The following is a 20,643-nucleotide window of genomic DNA, read 5'->3' as shown; positions in this document are numbered from 1 at the left end:
GAAGTAGAAAGTACAGGTATTTGTGTTCAACATGTAAGAAGTAGAAAGTACAGGTATTTGAGTTCAACATGTAAGAAGTAGAAAGTACAGGTATTTGTGTTCAACATGTGAGAAGTAGAAAGTACAGGTATTTGTGTTCAACATGTGAGAAGTAGAAAGTACAGGTATTTGAGTTCAACATGTAAGAAGTAGAAAGTACAGGTATTTGAGTTCAACATGTAAGAAGTAGAAAGTACAGGTATTTGAGTTCAACATGTAAGAAGTAGAAAGTACAGGTATTTGAGTTCAACATGTAAGAAGAAAGTACAGGTATTTGAGTTCAACATGTGAGAAGTAGAAAGTACAGGTATTTGAGTTCAACATGTGAGAAGTAGAAAGTACAGGTATTTGAGTTCAACATGTGAGAAGTAGAAAGTACAGGTATTTGAGTTCAACATGTGAGAAGTAGAAAGTACAGGTATTTGAGTTCAACATGTAAGAAGTAGAAAGTACAGGTATTTGAGTTCAACATGTAAGAAGTAGAAAGTACAGGTATTTGAGTTCAACATGTAAGAAGTAGAAAGTTCAGGTATTTGAGTTCAACATGTAAGAAGTAGAAAGTACAGGTATTTGTGTTCAACATGTAAGAAGTAGAAAGTACAGGTATTTGAGTTCAACATGTGAGAAGTAGAAAGTACAGGTATTTGTGTTCAACATGTAAGAAGTAGAAAGTACAGGTATTTGTGTTCAACATGTGAGAAGTAGAAAGTACAGGTATTTGGGTTCAACATGTAAGAAGTAGAAAGTACAGGTATTTGAGTTCAACATGTAAGAAGTCAAAGTAAAAAGTCTTAAGTACAGTAACTAAGTATTTGTACTCCACTTCTTCCACCTCTGGTCATTAGTGAGATGAATGAGCGTCTAACTCTCTGACTAATGGACCACAGCTACATCTGTTAGCCATTGAGAAACACCAAGGCTGTTCACACACATTATCAGATCTCTGATCCAGGATCTGTGCTGTATCTTCAGCAAAATATAACATGTGATCAGATTGAGAGACATAAGGAGCGGAAAGGTATGATAATACAAATATAATAAAGAATGGTTTCTCTCCGACAGATAAGACACAAGACAACTGAGTCGATGCAACAATATAAAATATAAAACACATCGGTAGAACAGAAATAAAAATATAAATATTAAGACCTCTAAAATGGGTAAATAAGAAATACTAAAAGAACATTTAAAGTGAGGGGTTGATAATAAAAAGCTATTCTACGTCATCTCTTTCCCCTCCTGTTCAGCTTTACCCCAGATGAATGTCTCTGACCTGACGATATGTGGAGTGAACCTTGCTGCCCAAAATAGACCAGAATCAATGGAGCTGTGCAGCTTTTCCACGCCACAGTTATTGATTTTTCCGTGTGAATGATGTGCGATCGACCCCCCTGAAGTCCTCTAAAGTACAGCTGTGTTAACAGGAGGGGAGATGCTGATGGATCTGCTCGATTTAAGCCAAAAATACTAATAGTTTCTGTCTCCAAAGAGCAGATACTTTGAAATCTTTGCTAATTACTCACCAAAGAAGTTTACCTACAGCAAAGACACCCCAGGGAGAAATACAGCTTATAGTTCATTAAAGCCACCAAACAACACGGGATACACAATGATGACCGAAGATTTCATTTATGTGAGTTTTATCCAAACAGTGCACACTAGAAAAGGTCAATATTAACACATGTTGTGACTTTTGCACCGTTTGACTGATTTAATCACTGGTTTTTACAAAACAAAGTCAAATTGTACGTTAGTTATATTTAGAATATGTTCACGTATTTACCTTGCTCTTATAGTTTACTTTTCTTTGGATTCAACAGATTACAGACTCTTTAGATCAGTGAATAAGTTGAGCTCTGAGACAAATCAGGAAAGTAAATAAGAAGCCTGCTGTGTTTGGTGTCTAAATGAAGACATTTAAATAATGCATTGTCACTTTGGTGGACAGAGAATCAAAGCCTCTAATAGGCTTATAGAAATATCACTTTTTGGTATTTTTATGCGTGCATTTAATTTATTCCATAGTCAGTCTGACATAAGATTTTCATCGGCATAACTACACTGTGTTCGTATGACAGAATAAAGAGCCTTGAACAGCCTGCAGTTATAGATGCAGTTTGAAGCCTGGGAGTGAAACATCCATATCATCTCATTAATACGCTATATTTAGAATATGTTCACGTCTTTATCTCACTGTCAACCAACCCTTGTTATAAGAGAACTGAAGCCTTTACTTATTCTGTCTTTAAAGCCACGAACCGACATGAATACAAGCCTCAGTCAGTCCGTTCGTGTTTTCAGCACTTTTCCACTTCTTTAGATTCATCAGTGAAGAAGTTGAGCTTGAAGTTAAGAATCAGGAGATAAAAGAAGAAACCTACTTTTAAATCAGGGGGGTCAAACTCAATTTCATCGCGGGCCACATCAGCATTATGGTTGCACTCAAAGGGCCGGTTGAAACTTTAAGACTTTACAATATAAAAATACATATATAAATATATAATATAAAATAATGTATTATATTACATTATTGCCTCTGAATTAGATTATTATGGGATAGGGTAATAACTTCATAATTAACTACGTCTGAAAGCAGAAGTCTAGGGCAAATAATTGCAAGTCTCTTCAGTGGCATGTCACAAAAAGAGATGCATTGTGGGACATGTAGTTTATGGGCAACGTGCTTCTGTAAAGCGGCATTTAATCGTATAATAAACTTATTTTATTTTTTGCAAACTCTTGATATCCACATAAAAAGTGGAAAAGAGAATTCACTTTTTTTTTTTATTATAGAATATAAACAAGACAATATTCAATATTCTGGATAATTAAAATAGAAAGTCAAAATACAAAAGGGTCCAAAATACTACAGATACTTTATAAGAAAGGAAAAACTCAAACTATGTAGCACCTAAACTCAGATAGTCATGTCACAAAATGATTTAAAAAGAAAAGCCAAATAAAAAAAAAAACATTTAAAAAGTGAAATTTTGGAGGAAAAAAATCGAATTCTGAGAAAAAAAGTCTAATTTGAGATGCATTGTGGGACATGTAGTTTATGGGCAACGTGCTTCTGTAAAGCGGCATGTAACCCTATAATAACATTATATTCTTTGCAAGCTCTTATGGGGCCACAGAAAATGAAGCCGCGGGCCGGATTTGGCCCCCGGGCCTTGAGTTTGACACCCCTGATCTAAATGAAGACATTTTAATAGCTAATGCATTGTCACTTTGGTGGACAGATAATCAAAGCTTCTAATAGGCTTATAGACATTTTTTTGTATTTTTATGCGTGCACTTGTCTCAGTAAATTTTCCATAGTCAGTATAACCTGCAGTTATAGATGCAGTTTGAAGCCTGGGAGTAAAACATCGATATGAGCTCATTAATACGTTATATTTAGAACATCTTCACGTCTTTGTCTTGCTGTCAACTAACCCTTCTTATAAGGAAACTGAAGTCTTTACTTATTCTGTCTTCAAAGCCACGAACCGACATGAATACAAGCCTCAGTCTGTCAGTTAGTGTTTTCTGCTGTGTCAGAGTCCACTGCAGTGACTCGTGCAGACAGCATCAGCTGCTGACTGACTCGTAAACACCGTCTGACCCAGGTCTGCAGGCTCTGACCTCTCAATGTGTTTACTTTGTGCTTTTATTGTTCATTTAGAGGCCGTGGAGCCGTCTGGACACCAACAGGAAGATATTCTGACCATGTGACACAGCAGTTATGCCGGTCTAAAGACCTGTGTATATGACTTTAAAATCACTTCGATTGCACGGTCTTTTAAGGAGCCTGGGAAATGTTTAAATAATGCATTGAGTCTGTTTCTTCTCAAAGCTCAGACCCCACAGTAAAGTCACCCAAAAGGTCCCAAGGCTGTGACCTGCAGGCAACGTGAACAAACATCTGAAGCATGTGAGTCCAAAGCATCTCATGACGTCTGAATGGGAACAGTTAGGACTTCAAATCAGGTCAGCTGCAAGGAGAGGAATGATAGGCATGTTGTTGTTGTTGTTGATGTTGTTCCCACAGCTCTCGGACAGTAAAAGAAACTGAGTTCAAACACAGAAGTACCAATGATGCAATGTTTCTATTTGGTTCGATGTTTTCTTTAATCATTATCAGAGGGCAAAGAGCTTTATGTGGATAGTGGGCAAAGGAGCATTGTGTTCATTTGGAAAGTTGAGAAATCCCTTTGACCCCAGGTTGTAAAAACGTTTTTGCTAATAAATTGTTTATTTATTTTAATTCTGTACAAAATAAACACAAAAATGACTAGTTTCTGACTTCATGCTGAACCAGGTTACAGCCCATGTCCCCTCTGTAGTTGAATCAGCCCATCATTAACCCATTCAAACCTATTTCAATCACAATGTTACCTTTTTATTTTTGTTTGCATGCTTCTGGGACACCAAAGCTATAAAAGAATAATAACTTTTGTGCCCTGCATTCGCCTTGAATGTACGGCACGCTCAATATTTACTCGGTTGTTCTTTGAAGAATGTATCCATGGGTGACCAGAGCAGTATTTTAAATCACACATTGTCAGGAAACAAAGAGCTTAATGTAGATTATTTTGGATGTGGGTTTCATGTTCATTTAAACTAAGTGCAGTTAATTTAACTTAATTCTCCAAGTGGATTGGTTTAGCCCATATTTCACTCAAATAAGGTTATTGACTTGATCAGCCATTAAATCAAAGGAACGTCTGTGTCTTATACTGTATTGGCTGTTAAGTTAGGCAAGCACAACATGTACATTACTTAGTTGTTCTAAGGGTGCAGTTTTTTGGTAACTTAATCTTCAAAATGGATTTATTTGACCCTTTTCAGGAACGTCTTTATAGCAACACCCCCTGAGAAACACACGCAGGTCCTCTTTCCTCTTCAGTGATCCTCACTTGTTCTATTGTGTAATTTTTTATTTTCGAATCACATGCTCTACTGTATATTTACTTACAATGCCCTGTTTAGCCAACACCCATATCTAAAGGCTGCCGGAGTCACAATGAGAGGAGGACGCTGAGAGGAGGACGCTGAAACTGAAACCAGCTTTATTCAGCAGAAGATCCTCTTTCCTGTCATCACAGAAATACTAGAATGTGACTCTTACTACGAGTGACGCAGTGATTTAAAAGGTCACCTATTGTCCTCAATCCACTTCTCCATGTCTCTCCTACATCACCATGTGTCCCCTCTTCTCCATGTCTCTTCTACATCAACATGTGTCCCCTCATCTCCATGTCTCTTCTACATCAACATGTGTCCCCTCTTCTTCATGTCTCCTCTACATCAACATGTGTCCCCTCATCTCCATGTCTCTTCTACATCAACATGTGTCCCCTCTTCTTCATGTCTCCTCTACATCAACATGTGTCCCCTCTTCTCCATGTCTCTTCTACATCAACATGTGTCCCCTCTTCTTCATGTCTCTTCTACATCAACATGTGTCCCCTCATCTCCATGTCTCCTCTACATCAACATGTGTCCCCTCTTCTTCATGTCTCTTCTACATCAACATGTGTCCCCTCTTCTTCATGTCTCTTCTATATCAACATGTGTCCCCTCTTCTTCATGTCTCTTCTACATCAACATGTGTCCCCTCTTCTCTATGTCTCTTCTACATCAACATGTGTCCCCTCTTCTTCATGTCTCTTCTACATCAACATGTGTCCCCTCTGTGGAAAGAGACTCTGAAAGTTTCAGGAACAAAGATTCTCTCTTTTTGATCCATTTCTATAAAAACCTGTCTGAAAAAGAGCTGATCAGATTTTGGCCACTTTATGATGTCATAACGATGTTTTGTCTGGGGGGGGGGGGGGTTCACCTTATCACCTGAATCTTCTCTAGAGCACCATTGAGTTCTTTCTAACCAAATGTCTCTCATACCTCATTCACACCAACGGTGTTTCAGGGACGGTTCGGAGCTGGAGCTTGAAAAGCACCGGGTTTTCCTCTTCACACCGCAGCGGAGCAGCCTCTTAGCTCCGGAATCCGGTTCGTTTCAAGCACCAAAAAATTGTCCGGCCAGAGCAAAAGCACCACATACGTCACGCTTACGTTGAGGCGGGGGCAGGGGCAACTCCTGAACAACAACAAAAAGCCGGTGTCGGTACCATATGTGTTCGGGGTCCGTATCTTACCAATGATGTCACGACGTCAATGATGTCACGCACACCAATTTCCCCGCAGGCTAGGCAGTCAAGAATATTCTAATTAGCTTCGGCTTGATGTGGAGATGTGATTTGATGTGTCGTGTGTCCCCCAACTCCTCTCCAAAGTTGAGATATGTAATAAAATACTCAGGGGAGTTTCCTGAATGTTCATGCCCAAAGCCAAGCACTAGGCCCTGGGTAAATTAAGAGGCTGATCTGGGGCACTTTTGTCCACTTTCCCTGGTGCTAGAAACTCAAGTCAGGCATCCCTGGAATCGACTCAGAGTAGATGATCAGTGGGGCCTTGTTTTTACTGAAACATGATGTTTCGATGTATATTTCCATTGAAAATGCTAGCCGCAAAGCTAGCATCGCAGCCGTTTGCACACGTTTTTCACAAACATTTTACATTGTTTTTGTTACTTTCGCACGTTGCAGTGTCTTAAATGTAATTTAGGTTAACTTCCTGTTTGAAGTTGTTGCTATGGAAACAACATGACGGAGAAAAAAGTAATATCTTCTACAGTATAATAACGGACAAAGTAAAGAATGAAGTGTAGGCTATGTTTAAATGTTCGGAATTTGACCGTGTATGATGGTCCTCTAGTCTTGAGCTGCCGTACAGCCATTGCTCCGTTTCCATGTTTTTTGTACATGTTTTTCACAAACGTTTTCACACGCTAGGCGTATAGGAATACTTCAATTTGGTTCGTCATGATCTGTAGATGTGATTTGCCCCCGAGCACCCCTGGGTAAATTACCGTACAGCCAATCACAATGCGTGACGTCATTGGTAATAGACGGCCCCCGAACACATATGGTACTCACACCGGCGTTTTATCCAGTTTGTACACAACGATGGAGAAACTTAACAAGCAGCAGTGGTCCACTGAAGAGACCAGCTACCTACTGGGAATCTGGTCTTCCGAAGAGGTACAGAGGAAGCTGGAGCACAATCGGCCATTGTCGGTGTCAGCTGTGAGTGTTTTCCGCGCGGTTTGGCTTTATGAAGCAGGCACGCAAACGGTTACGTCATGACGCAGCACCAGTCGGGCTGTGTGAAAAGGCCGGAGCTAAACCGAAGAACCGGTTCTGAACCGGAAAAAGCTCTAGCACGGAGCTTGAACCGGAGTTGCGTTGGTGTGAATGAGGTATCAGAGGGGCGTGGGGAGGTGCTCCTTATTTTCATCTAAAGTAACAGAGAATCAGCATTTTGGAAACAGGGCTGAAACAGAGGGGATTATGGGTAATGCTGCAATGATCTGTTTGGTGTTTCAGCCAATCAGAGACAGGCTCTGGATATATCTGAGACCTGTGATATATTGATGAAAAACAGTGCTTTAAATAAGTGTACAGTATTTATATCAAAACGACACACCATGTAATAATCTAAATCACTTTTATTAATTTAAGTTAGGTAGAGACACTAAACATTGGAACCACATTTTGCTCGGCTATGGAGCAGTCTTCAGAAAAAAAATTACAAAAAAAGAGGCTTGTCATACTGTCAAAAAAAAGAAAAATGGCAAAAATTAAGAGGTAGAGAATTTAGGCTCATCGCTGTGACGGGGGGGGGGGGGGATGAGACCTACTGGAATGTCGTTGAAATTCAAAAACTCTCGTCGTCCCAAAAGGTATATAAAATATTCATACATCAAATATGGTGGAGACAGTCACCTCGACAACATTTAGACATTTAACGGGACAGTTAAAGTGTTACTGGGACAGATAACAAATAATATTGGTAACAGATAAATTTACAATATAAACACCACAGATCTGGAAAATAAAAAACACATTTATTTCCTCTCGGTTTCTCCCCCAAACGCAGGAGTGACTGCTCGTTCAACCTCGCATGTTTTCTCACACACACATGAAATAAAATGGAGATTTCAGCCACAATCTGGCCGTTAAATGTCCCGCCAGGAACGCGTAGACTTCAACACGTGTGCTACATGTCGGTGATTTAACAACATGGAGTTATGGCGATGTCTTTATCTTTAAATCGTCGTTAAGCTGCAAACCCAATGTCCTGAAAGAGCCTCGGGAGACTTTGAAATGCTGCGTTTCCCGTCCTACACACAGAGCGCTGGCAGTGTAGAGAACAATCTGAATTACAGTGCATGTCTACAAAAATAAAACAAAAGTGAAAAACATGTTTTACTGTCTGTACAGTAACATACTGTATATTTCCACAATGACACTAGATAAGGCTGGTGACTACATTACGTAAATAGTTAATTATAGGATAGCTTTTTCTGTATGATTTCAAAAAACTAGTGACACAGTATATAGATGTTGGTTTCTTTAAACTTACAAAACAATGTCAAATAAATCCTTTGTGTCGTACACAGCTTTCTTTGTTCCAGAAGAACTATATGGTAAACCTTTGCATCTGCTCAACGCAAGTGCACCAGTCTAATTCAGTCTCTCCTCCTCCTCCTCTTCCTCCTTTCCCCATCTTCATCCTCAGTGGTTGTTTCCTCATGCTTGCAGGTTATGTGCCTCTGTTCGTGTGACAAACAGCGCCTCCTTAGATCCCGTTCTTCGCCTCGTTGTTGTTCATCGCCTCCTTCCTCTGAGCCAGAAACGGGTACATGCACTTGTCGGCGCCCAAAAACCGGTACATGCAGACTATGGCCTCGAAGGGGAGGATGCTGCAGAGAAAGGTCAGAGGTCAGATTAGTGACAGCGTATAGTTAGGACTCGTTTTAAACATCCTCATGGACCCTTAATTTGATTAATTATTGTACCAACTGTATTTGTGTCATTGTGCTTTGTACCCATTCAGTGGCATTTTCACATGTGTCTTGTCATGTTACTATATTCTCAGATATGTTTGGTTGATATTGGGCTGTATAAATACATTTTAATTGAATGGTGCACATAAGGGGGGTTTCTGAACGTGACTGTGCTTCTCAAGTGGTGCTCCAACAATATCTCCCTATAGTCTCTGTAGAAGCTTTTCAAAAAACAACTGAAGACCTATCTTTTACATTGGCTTTTGTTTCTACTTAAAGGGGACCTATCATGCAAAATGCACTTGTGTACGTCTTTTATACATGAACATGTGTCCCCGGTGTTCCAGGGAACTCACCAAGTGTCAGGAAACACAACCCTCTCTTTTTTCCTCCATACCCAAATCTCTTAAAAAGGGGCTGCAACGGATCTGATACAGACTGATCCAGATTTGAACACTTCTATGAGGTCACAGAAGTGGCTCTACGGCTATTGGGCCAACTCCACCAATCAGGAGGAGACAGCCACGGACATTGCCTTTGGAAAGCGCTGGAGACAATGTAGTACATATGCCAGGCCTGTAGATGGTGCTGTTCTCACAGAATCAGCCCATGATGCAAAGACAGTGTTAAATTGAGCGAAATGAGGAATGGCTAAAATACATGATCTGTTTGGTATTTTGAAAAATAAAAAGTATAAATATGCCTCATATAGGTATGGTCCTACACTATGTTATTCAAATATAGCATGATAGGTCCACTTTAAGATGTGTGTGATGTGTTCCTTTCGCGACTCTACGTGGTCTGTGTTTTTATGTTAACATTAATTTCTGCCTTATCGTATTCTGTGGTCTTCATTTGAACTTGTGTTCCTTCTTGTGAATTCTATTTCTGTGAAAGGTGCTATACTAAATAAACGTATTATTACAGTGCCGGAGGAAACTTACCTTGTGTTATTTTGTAATTACAATTCTTTATTTAGAAGACAGTTGAGAACATTTCACCAGTTACAGGGAGAAGTAACCCTTTGCAATAAGAGAACAGAATACATTGAAACCTTCTCAATGTTCATGAACTTTATACCGAAGCTCACCTTTTCATGAAGTTGACCATATAGACGATGCGAGGCGTGCAGATCATGGGCTGGTCGGTGAGGATGGCCCTCATCGACTGCTTCACACAGAACTCTGGCTTCAGGGGGGGGAGGAAAGGCTCAATCTCCTTCCTGTGGGCAGAACATCTGTCAGGCTCAAAAAGTCACGAAACTCAACATGCAGTGTGTCTGTTTTCTGCTCTCTGGTCCTTAGAGTTGTGTTTGTAACTCGGGGCGTTTTTGGCTTAATTTGTTGTTTGTTTGCAGGATTACGGAAAAACGACTTGCAGGATTGTCATGAAACTAAGAGAGAGTGTGTAGCACAAGCCAAAGAATAACATCATGCATTTTGAGGCAGATCTGGATTAAGGAAGGAGATGCACTTATCAAGTTTTAACATCTTTAACATAGCGAGATATTGCTTTAGCGAATGTTTTCACTTTCTTTGTGCACTTTCTTATTGTGAAGCTGACAGAGTTGCATTTTTGTAGGAAAGAAAGTTAGATTTGATTGAAATGATTCAGAAACTGGAGTGCAAAGGGCTTTGGCTTATGTTGTTATCCTTACATGTAGTGATACTGGTTAGAAAGGCTGTGAAATGTTGAGGCACAGTGAAGCCACCTGCTGACTGTAACCATTAAACAAAGTGGGGACTATTACAGCAGAACGAGGGGGGGGAAGGGGGGGGGGGGGGGGAGGTGCACCTGTTAGTAAAGTATCTCCTGGGAATGTCTTTGTTTAAGCAGACTTGTACAAGTGACTCTTAAGAAACGATCTCTGCTGCCTTGAACTCTAGAGAAGGTGTTTGCGAGGAGGCGACTTTACGTGGTGACGATTAGAGAAACTGAAGCCGGATGCAGAGTTAAAAGTGAGACGTGTGTGAGGAGGCTGACCTTATCCGGCAGCCTTTGAACATTCCCGTGGCCACCAAGTAAGGACAAACCAGAGTCATGTTGATGCCCTCCTTCTCTGAGGCTTTTATCTCATGGCTGAGCGACTCGTGGAACCCGATGGCACCGAACTTACTGGCGCAGTAATCCTGAGGGAGGAGAGAGAGAACAGGTTAGGCCAGGCGGAACATTATCAGACATGCCCCGGGCCTTTCTGTGCTGTTAATGATACAGCGAGCTACAGTTTCATTAGCATTCTTCCCCGCTGCATCAGGAGACTGCTGGAAGGTTTTGATGTGGTCCGCCGGCGTGGACATAATCTTTCTTTCTAAGGCAAACACAGATGCATGTCGATAAACGCGGGGAGGATAAAGAGATTTGACTGTGCCTGCATGACACACGAGGCTTTAGTTCCATGAAATTAATGTCTGAAAACACAGCCGAGGCATTTCCAGGAAGTATAATAGCTGCAGAAAAACTGACCGAGTCCCTTTGAAGGCAGACTTAATCATTATGGAGGAATGGTTCGTACAAGGAAAGCAAAAGGCGCAGCTATGAAAACAAACGCGGTCCCTGTAGGCCGTCTGAAAATGACACTGAGATCTCCAAATAAAAACCACAGTTTACTGCGTTTATGGAGATAAATGACTCCACTTAATATTTTAATATGCATTACAATAACAAGCAGGAGGGGGACACTATAGGAAGGGAAACACTATCCTCCGGGCGCTGCTGTGAGCTGAATACTGAGCGTTGTTCACAAAGCCGTGATGAAGATGTCTCGCTGCCTCGGGAGCTGTCAGAGCCCAATAGGGGCCCCACACCCCCCCACTGCTGCAGATTGAAATCTATAAGAGGCTCCCCAATGCTCATCTGTGTCCCTTAATTCAATGCTCATCTGTGTCCCTTAATTTAACGGGCGGGGGGGACAACTTAGAGAAAGGGGGCCTGACCTCGGTCTGCAGAAAAAGCTCTGGTTTTTGGATGGTGGGAACGCCAGGATGTGTGTGTGTGTGTGTGTGTGTGTGTGTGTGTGTGTGTGTGTGTGTGTGTGTGTGTGTGTGTGTGTGTGTGTGTGTGTGTGTGTGTGTGTGTGTGTGTGTGTGTGTGTGTGTGATACTAACCTCCACTCCAGCTGTGCTGAATAAACCCAGGGAGCTGGCAACCGTCACAATGTGGCCGTGATTCAGCTCCAGCATCTTGGGGAGGAACGCCTTGGTGGTCTGAGGGAGACAGAAGGGAGAGGAAGGTTAGTTTGTCTGTGCCAAAGCCCTTTGATCCCCTCTTATTCCCCCTCTTCTCCATGGTGATGCACAGAGACGCGTCTGAATGAGAATTCATAACATGCACAAAAAAATATATAATCCGGCAGAGCAGCAGGGTCGTAAAAGTTTCATCACAATATGATTTTATAGTCGGGGTTTTCGGACAATTTTAGAATACTTGCTGATATCTCTGACTCTGCCGAAATTCAGGCAATCAACCTAACTCAGTTAAGTTTGTATCAACACAACTACAATTTGATTTGACAAGTGGAATAACACATCTGTATTGAGGAGGTACATTTGGATTGAATTGAGGAAACTGAGGATTACAAATTAAAGGCACATCTTAAAACTGTTAGCATCGGCATTTCACTTTTGCGTCATTTTATTGGATCCTTGTGTTGGATTGATAGATCCTCGCAAATGTTATGTACACCCTTACTCAGACCAGTTTCTGAGTTGTTTTTCTTTCTCTTATCTTGCCTATTGTTCTTACACCCCATGAATGCAGCACAAATGCCCTTTCCAGCTAATGTTAACCAAAGTCAAACTAATGTGTTTATCTGCCCCCAAATCAACCAGGGTCTAACTTAGCCAACGCTGCACTCTTCCACAAAGTTTAAAGAATATCAAGCCTACATTTGTTTCTGTAATCCTGCAGACAAACTGAACCGAAACACAACCTGTTGGCGGATGTAAGAAGTTGAAAGCTTTTCTCCTTTGTGCTAGGTGTGAATTGGATGTTGAAGGAAGTGTGAGGGTTTGCCTTTCTGCAGGTATCCACTGTGTGTGTGTGTGTGTGTGTGTGTGTGTGTGTGTGTGTGTGTGTGTGTGTGTGTGTGTGTGTGTGTGTGTGTGTGTGTGTGTGTGTGTGTGTGTGTGTGTGTGTGTGTGTGTGCTACTGTACAATCTGTTCTTTTCCCACACAGATCTGGTGAGCCCGGCTCTAAAGACTTGGTGACAACGCCGATCACAGGCCTCCGTTCACTCAACAACAATAAAACCCAGCCTCTGGTCTCTCAGCACAATCAGCAGCGGACCAATCGGCAGCCAGATGAGCGCTGAGAGATGAAAGGGCTTCATCCACGTGAGAGGTGAGAGGAGCCGCCCAGCAGAGCAGATTCAGAGACTTATCGCTTGATTAACTTACAGATCCAGTCCTCATTCTGCCCGTCTGCTGACTTTGGACTCCGCATGAGCCAATCAGCAGGTGTGACATGTGACGGCAACAACAGGAACTGACCAATCACTCTCCCCGCAGGAGGTCCACAAACAAACAGCAGGCCTTTTGTTGCTCGCACTGCGACATCTATTCAGGTCAGATGTGTGCTGCCGTAGTGATGAACAATGCTTGAAGCCTGCAACACCCTTTCCAATGTCACTGATTTAATCACAAAGACAGGAGATGGGAAACATGGGATGCTAGAAAGTGCTTTTTCTGCATGAAAATGTGGCTTTAATATCATCAACTGAGCCATTACAGCTCGAAATAATACCAATATGTAAACGTCTACAGATTGTGAGTTTTTATACACATCACTTTGGGTTCTGGAAAATTGAGGTGAACATTAGTTATTACCTTTGACAGTTTTATTCCTAGTTTCCAATAATTGTGTGGTCATATAACAGTTTCATTGGTTGTACAGTGTGCAGGCCCGGCCAGAGAAATGATTCAGTAAACATGTGGAGCATGGTACCAGGTAGTACAGCCATGAAACCACTGGCAGGGAGGAACAGCCTCATTAAAACTGCAACCAGAGATTAACTGCATCGGACCGACTGACTCCTTCCTCTCTGCATCTGAATTGAACCGGAGTACGTCAGATCTACGCAGAGAAACGGAGCACGATGACTTCACCGCTTTTCTACTGCAAGCTACAGTATAACTGATCTGACTCGGATCCAAACATCTGTACTTTTTCAGGAAATACATTTTGTAAAAACGTACTGAAGTCTGAGAGGCCCAAAGAGAGGAGAACCTGGGGCAGAAGCTGAGGAAGGTTCTCTGGATGTTGCATGCAAACGAAGCATTATCTCCAGATATGCCCGTATATTTATATAAATGACTGCAGCCAAAGTTTCCCACTCCCACAGAAACTCAGAGAGCGGGGAATGACTCGATCTGGCACAGCGCTGCGCGGCCAGAGCCAACAGTCAAGATACAACTGGACAATTCTGCTGATTCGGGGCTAAAAATAACTGGGAATGATGGAGGGAAGGAAGATGGTGAAACGCTCCCACCCTCCTCTGATGTCCCGCTTCTCATGGCAGCTCTGGCATGTGGGTATGACCCCCGCTGACCTCTCAGACACAAAATGTGTGAAGGCAACCAGGCGCTCGTGTCTTACATCAGAGCGGCCGTAATTGGGTCTCAACGCTCCCTTGTTCCGCTAAATTACCCGCTGACACAGCCGGGCCTCCTTGCCCTATGTGTGGGTGCTTCTGCCCGCTGCAACCCCTAATTGGTGCATGCCCCCAGGAGCATTTAAGCCACACAAAGCTTCTTGCAGCTGGGGTGTCAGGCTGCATTAGTGTGAGCGCCTGACCAACAGGAATATGAACAAAATATTGGCCTTTTCGTAGCACCAGATGGCCATTTAATTGGGCTGACTTCTCCCCGGACGAGAGGGAGAAAACGCCTGAGCTCGTCTGATCCGAAAACACATCGAGGAATTTGAGTGGGTTGCGTTTACAGGAGGATGGATGCAGAGTGGTCCTGTTGTGGTGGCCATGCTGGTCATAAGCCTCAGCGGAGGAAGTGTCAATGAACTGCATGCACCCAACAACTCAAGTAACTGCTTCACACTGAGCTTCTGTACATTTGGGTCCAACTAACTATTGTTTTCCAACTTCAATCAACTGGTCTATAAAACTTCTGAAAATAGTGAAAGATGTTCAGCCTAGATTCTCAAAGTCCAAGATAGTTCTTTAAAAGTCTCTGAATTTTGTCCCCAAACTCAAATATGTTCACTTTAATATGATAGAAAACTAAACTTTAAAGGCTACGGTCAGAATTCTCTGAAGGTTTTTAACATAAATTAAATATTTCTCTGATTTGAACGCACACGTTTAAGATATGTTCTTGAAACAATAGCTCCGAGGATATAAAAGCCACGTGTGAATGTACTAAAGGAAGTCCAGAATGATTAAACCAATCAAAATCTTGCCAACTTTTCTAAAGATATCCACGTCTAAGCGATGGAATAACGGACTTCTCTTTACCCCTTTATCCCCTCCCTGAGATGTGAACAGGTACAGGAGAAACCCAACATGTCCCCGCTGTATCAAGGGCTACAGGTGCACCAATCTAACGGAGGGGGGGGGGCATATAAAACCAGTGAAGTAGGACCCTTCTGCCTGGCTGCCTCCTTTCTCCGGCTCCAGCAGGAATGCGGCCTGCAGAACTTGGCTCCTGTCGCCTGGCATCTTGTCAAACTGATCCGCAGACAAGAAAGCAATTGTCAGATAAAGTGGGTCAGCAGCAGCTTACCATTACCCTCTCGCCTCTATGTGGATGGGAAGCCACTGCCTTCCTTCCTCTTTTCCTCTGCTCTTTTCCCGCCATGTCACTGTGGAGCGCTCGCTGCTCTCATGTAACCCAGAGAGAGGAAGCTGCTGCTCATTGTGACCAAAAACCACCTGTTGGGTAACCAGCTCAAGATGCACGGGATGATTCCCTTTCATGTCATTCCCCTAAATACACACACGCTCTGATCCTCAAACACAAACTGTGGTGACACTGAGGCACATTCCCCGTCCTAGAAAAAGAACAACACCAGCTGGACTAATCAAAGCATCATCAAACTAATTAAATGTTATGACCCCATCTCATTAAAAGCCAAAAGAAGAGAGGGACTGAGCTGGCATGCAGCTGCACCCATTGCCTCCAAAAATCAGGTTGGGAGCACACACACACACACACACACACACACACACACACACACACACACACACACACACACACACACACACACACACACACACACACACACACACACACACACACACACACACACACACACACACACACACACACACACACACACACACACACACACACACACACACACACACACACACACACACACACACACACACACACACACACACACACACACACACACACACACACACACACACACACACACGTCTTGCTCTTGAGAAACTGGGTGGGAAAGTTTAATAATTGTCTCTAAGGAAAGCTGAGCAGTTTTGGGGGTTGACATCGCCGCTCTGATGTCTCGTTGAATAAGAAAAGACCTCTTCAATGACGCATGAAAAAGATAACTGAGAAGAAGACAAAGGAAGTAGAAAGACTCTTTGAATTCATCTCAACCTTTGCCTTCTTTTATCATATCTCTTCATTGTCAGCGTGCACCTAAATAAACACTTCAAACTTTGTATGACTTGGCTCTAAACTGAGGGTATTAGTTGAGTCATAAACCACAATTAAGCCCTTTTAAAAGCCTCTTGTTGAGGAGCTGAATCAAAAGGTTTGAGTAACGTGCCACCTGAATGCACTGAGTAACTGTACTGTGTTTGTGTAAGGGAGGAAAGTGGACAGGTCCCTGTTAGTCTAAGCTCTATTCATCCAGCTTGTGTCTTTAATGAACCACATCCTCTATTCTGCCCGTCGCCATTCATTAAGTCCTCCTTTCATCTGCCACCCCCCCAACTCCCGACCTCTTAAAGAAACCACGCTCTAGTCTCCACAGAATATGGGAGAACACAAACACGGACCCCCATTAAAAAATTCAAAATCTGCCACTGGATCCTGACTCCCAGTCGTGGCTGTGAAAGAACGTGGAGATAGCCAGCAGAGAGGTGCATGAAAGGCTGAATGGAGGAAATACACAACCTGCCTGCCTGCCTGCCTGCCTGCCACTGACGCTCAATTAGGGAGCATCAAATCATAGCCTTAGACGATCTGTTTCAGGAGACACGTAGCTCATATCGTCACAAATACAAAGATGGACACTACAGACCCACATTTGCAATTTGTGCCCAATCACAATAAGTGTCCGACAGAGGTGGCTGCAGCAGAGTAAAGCAATCAATGATGTGAGGTGCTTCAACGCTAAGCAATCAATTCCCATCAGTAAGGCTTCTCAATGGAGTCCATGGAGCTCAGAGTCTTCCCACACCCTTTAAAAACACCTCCGATAGCACTAACACTGCAGCACATGCTTATCTAAAGTGCAACACATTCACTCCATCAAGTCCACGTAGCCTCTCAGATAAGTATTCACACTGAACGAGAGCCAGAGAGCAGAACCTGATACACAACAAATCACTGCCAACAAAATGTGGCTGACACAGATCCATCCCACGCACACAACCTCCATCACGCAGGTTAGATCTGTGCACATCTCCGCGGGCTGACATACCTCGGGGATCTGTGTCTGCACGATGCCAGACTTTCCTCTGACAGAATGAAACTAGATTCAAAGCAAGGGAAGGCTTCTTAATAATGTCTGGAACACCTTAGAGTCTTCAGTTTTATGAATGGAAACATTAGTGTGGCATCTCATTTGATGATGCTCATGAAAACTGCAGCTAGATCGACCCTCACTCTAAATCCACATATTAACATGCTTTGCCTCTTTTCAGTGAAGTGTGCAGGGACAGTGTCATCCCACAGCCCATAAGACTGTGACACACCTGAACTTTTGAAAGAACATCCACAACATTCATCTGTTTGCAACTTATATATATCAATATTCAAATTACTTGTAATAAAAGCCTTGAAATAAAATGCTTGCTCTTGCTCACCCAGAAGTGTGCGTGGCAGTTGACCACCATGGTGCGCTCGATCAGTTCATCAGGGCACTCCAGGAGGTGGTGTCCGGAGACCACGCCGGCGTTGTTGATCAGTATGTCCACGTTTCCCACGTCTCGACGCACCTTGTCAGCTGTGGCGTACACCTGCTCACGCTTCCCCACGTCACACACATAGGTGTAGACCTGCGGCTGGAAAGGGGGGACCTCCTCGACCCCTCCAACAGGTCCTGGAGGGGAACAGAGGGGAAGAAAGTGGATTAAAGTGTGTTCAACAGGCTGCTTCTCACTGATTTTAGGGACATTACATGGGTTTAAGATTAGGAAGTATTGGTGATTTCTGAGTGCGTACCTGATTGATTTTAGAGGGATTAGGAAGTCACTTTTCAGCAACATAAAGGTCATCTTAACAGTTTGTTTAGCCTTAACAATCTGACAGTGTGCAACATTTCAGTATACAGAAATACTACAACTACCCTCCTTGAAATATGTTTTCCACACTGCATAAGCCAAAAGGAATTTGACCTAGTTTCACTGAACATGTTTGAGTTTTAGAGAGATTAGGATGTCACTTTTCTGGAATTTTGAGCAATAAAAAAAAGGTGATTTTAACAGTGTTTAAGACTTGTGGTATATCTGTAGACTGAACACACTGAAATATTGCACAGACCGTCATATTTGTACACAACTACTATGATTTTCCACACTGCAAAACACAATTCGACCTCTCAGAACATGCTTTAAAAACTGATAACATTCTAATTTCTTACCGTCTTTGGTGATGGGAGTGTCCAGCTCGTGGTAAATCTCCCTCACCATCTCGGCTGTTTCCTCATTGCTCTGGCTGTTAATGTCCCAGAGCACCAGGATGGCTCTTCTCCGGGCAAACTCTTTGGCGAAGAGCCGTCCCAGGCCACTTCCAGCCCCGGTGATTACGCACACCTGTCCGGCCACACTCTTTTCCTTTGGTCGCACCACCCATTTACAGCCGGCTGTTACAAAAGCCCAGAGCACCTTGAGAATCACTACGAAGAACTCCGCGATAAGGATCATCATCTTGGTCGGAAGCAGTCAATTAAGCGGCGGAAAATGAAGGGTCCTTCTTCTTTTAAACCTGAATGCCGTAGATGCCGGTTTGAAAACTTGCAGCACGTAGAAAGTGTGGAGTGAGAGAGAGTTGAGATGCAGTCCAGTTGCATTGACTTTTGAGCCTCGATCCTCCCACTTCCTCTGCTGCTCCTCATCTCGTCCTCACCAGCATCTCCCCTGCTATTTATCCAGTCCTCCCATCACCGAGCACCCAATAGGAGGCAGACTCAGTCACAATGAAGCTCCATACATTACACTGAGAGGTGATGTAACCCAGCAGATTTTACCTAACATTCATCTGATGCGAGCAACCCCCCCCCCCCCCCCCCCCCCCTCAATGTAACATCCCAGAGGAGGATTAGAGAGTAAGCCACTGCTGCATTTATAATTATCTTTTGACTTTTATTATGACACAAAGTCATTTAGCCTATATTTAATACATACAAATGCTCAAATATGGCTTTCGACGACAATTGCATACATTTTTTTTTTAAGCCATTTTTATTTTAATCTTATTTTTTGGTTAGTTATATGATCAACATTTGGATTTTAAGAACATTGTATATTCTCATACCGAGTTTTCCCACCGTGACAGAAATGCAGGCCACATCACAGTCCAGGTCAATGTCCGTCCTTTAACAAAATAAGCAAAACCATCGTTGTTTTTTAAAGAATAACCGCACTTTGGGTCATTTTAGCACCTTTTTCTCCACGCAATACCACACTTAAAGAAGTCCATTAACACATATCCAAGCTATTAACTGACACTGATCCATTGCGATCTGCTCAATGCGGAAAGTGAAAGCAGATCGATAACAGGCTACGTAATCTACACGTAAAAAAGAAAAAAGGCTGGACAATAGTACCATGTGTGTGTGTGTGGAACAGCCTGCTGCATAAAGGTGTTTTTATTCATAACACAAACATAATTATGAATATTATAAAAAAACAAACAGCTGGTGGCCTATAAGGACATAAGGTGCATTTAATGTAAAAATGTGTTTTATGTCCCTTTCAGTGCAACGTCTTGCAGCCGTTGAGATGTTTGGTGGGAGTGTCTTAGTGGGAGGGGGTCCCAATGTATTACACAAATGTGTATAATTACAGCAAAACGTAGCCTAGTGCACAATTAGAAGCAAATTATGCCTATTTATAATAAAGAGCAAGCATTGTTAGTTAAATTGTTTTAATATACGTTAGCTCTCTAGTGTAAAAGCTCATAAAATATGACTGCAAGATATTTGATGGAGCATATTAACATATGTGCAGAAGATAAAGGAAGCCTAAAATGGATTACTGTAGTAGTATTTTACCAAACTGTACTTCTTAATCAAATGTAGTGTGCTTTTTTGGACTAATGCATTGTTCCTCGTGCCTTATGTCCTTTAACTTCAATCTACAACATTTTTCTTTGCATAACCAAGCTGCGCATCACAGTGCCATCTGAAGCAGATGATCGGAGTGAATGTTCCCCAGAGACGAGTTGTGATCCCCGGCTTTGCAGAGTGAAGTGGGGGCTCCCTCTGCCGGAGAGACGACCACAACACTCACCTGTGGCATCTGGAGAGGTGCAGATACAACTCATTTGATAGTACC

At 42.6% G+C, this 20,643-nt stretch overlaps 1 protein-coding gene across 1 annotated transcript; it reads right to left on the bottom strand.

The window, feature by feature from the left end:
• Positions 1 to 7,576: 7,576 nt before the first annotated feature.
• rdh10a (retinol dehydrogenase 10a) lies at positions 7,577 to 19,250 on the bottom strand. The gene is made up of 6 exons (XM_079661865.1): positions 18,729 to 19,250; positions 17,953 to 18,188; positions 12,040 to 12,138; positions 10,919 to 11,064; positions 10,026 to 10,157; positions 7,577 to 8,851 (listed from the first exon to the last, which is right to left on the bottom strand). Exons 1-6 carry the CDS (start codon positions 19,012 to 19,014, stop codon positions 8,728 to 8,730), a joined length of 1,023 nt encoding a protein of 340 aa, XP_079517991.1. The 5' UTR covers positions 19,015 to 19,250; the 3' UTR covers positions 7,577 to 8,727.
• Between the last annotated feature and the right edge of the window lie 1,393 nt (positions 19,251 to 20,643).

This window comes from Notothenia rossii (genome assembly GCF_949606895.1).
Source record: "Notothenia rossii genome assembly, chromosome: 12".
Classification (NCBI taxonomy): Eukaryota; Metazoa; Chordata; class Actinopteri; order Perciformes; family Nototheniidae; genus Notothenia; species Notothenia rossii.
This window is presented reverse-complemented; position numbering and strand designations above follow the sequence as displayed.

Bases quoted from the DNA above. Each gene is read 5' to 3' on its own strand.
- rdh10a (XM_079661865.1), bottom strand. From the start codon at position 19,014: ATGATGATCCTTATCGCGGAGTTCTTCGTAGTGATTCTCAAGGTGCTC. The intron at 11,065-12,039 runs GTTAGTATCACA...CTCCTCCCTCAG, and splicing joins TCAGCACAGCTGGAGTGGAG to GATTACTGCGCCAGTAAGTT. The intron at 8,852-10,025 runs GTGAGCTTCGGT...CTTTCTCTGCAG, and splicing joins ATGGTCAACTTCATGAAAAG to CATCCTCCCCTTCGAGGCCA.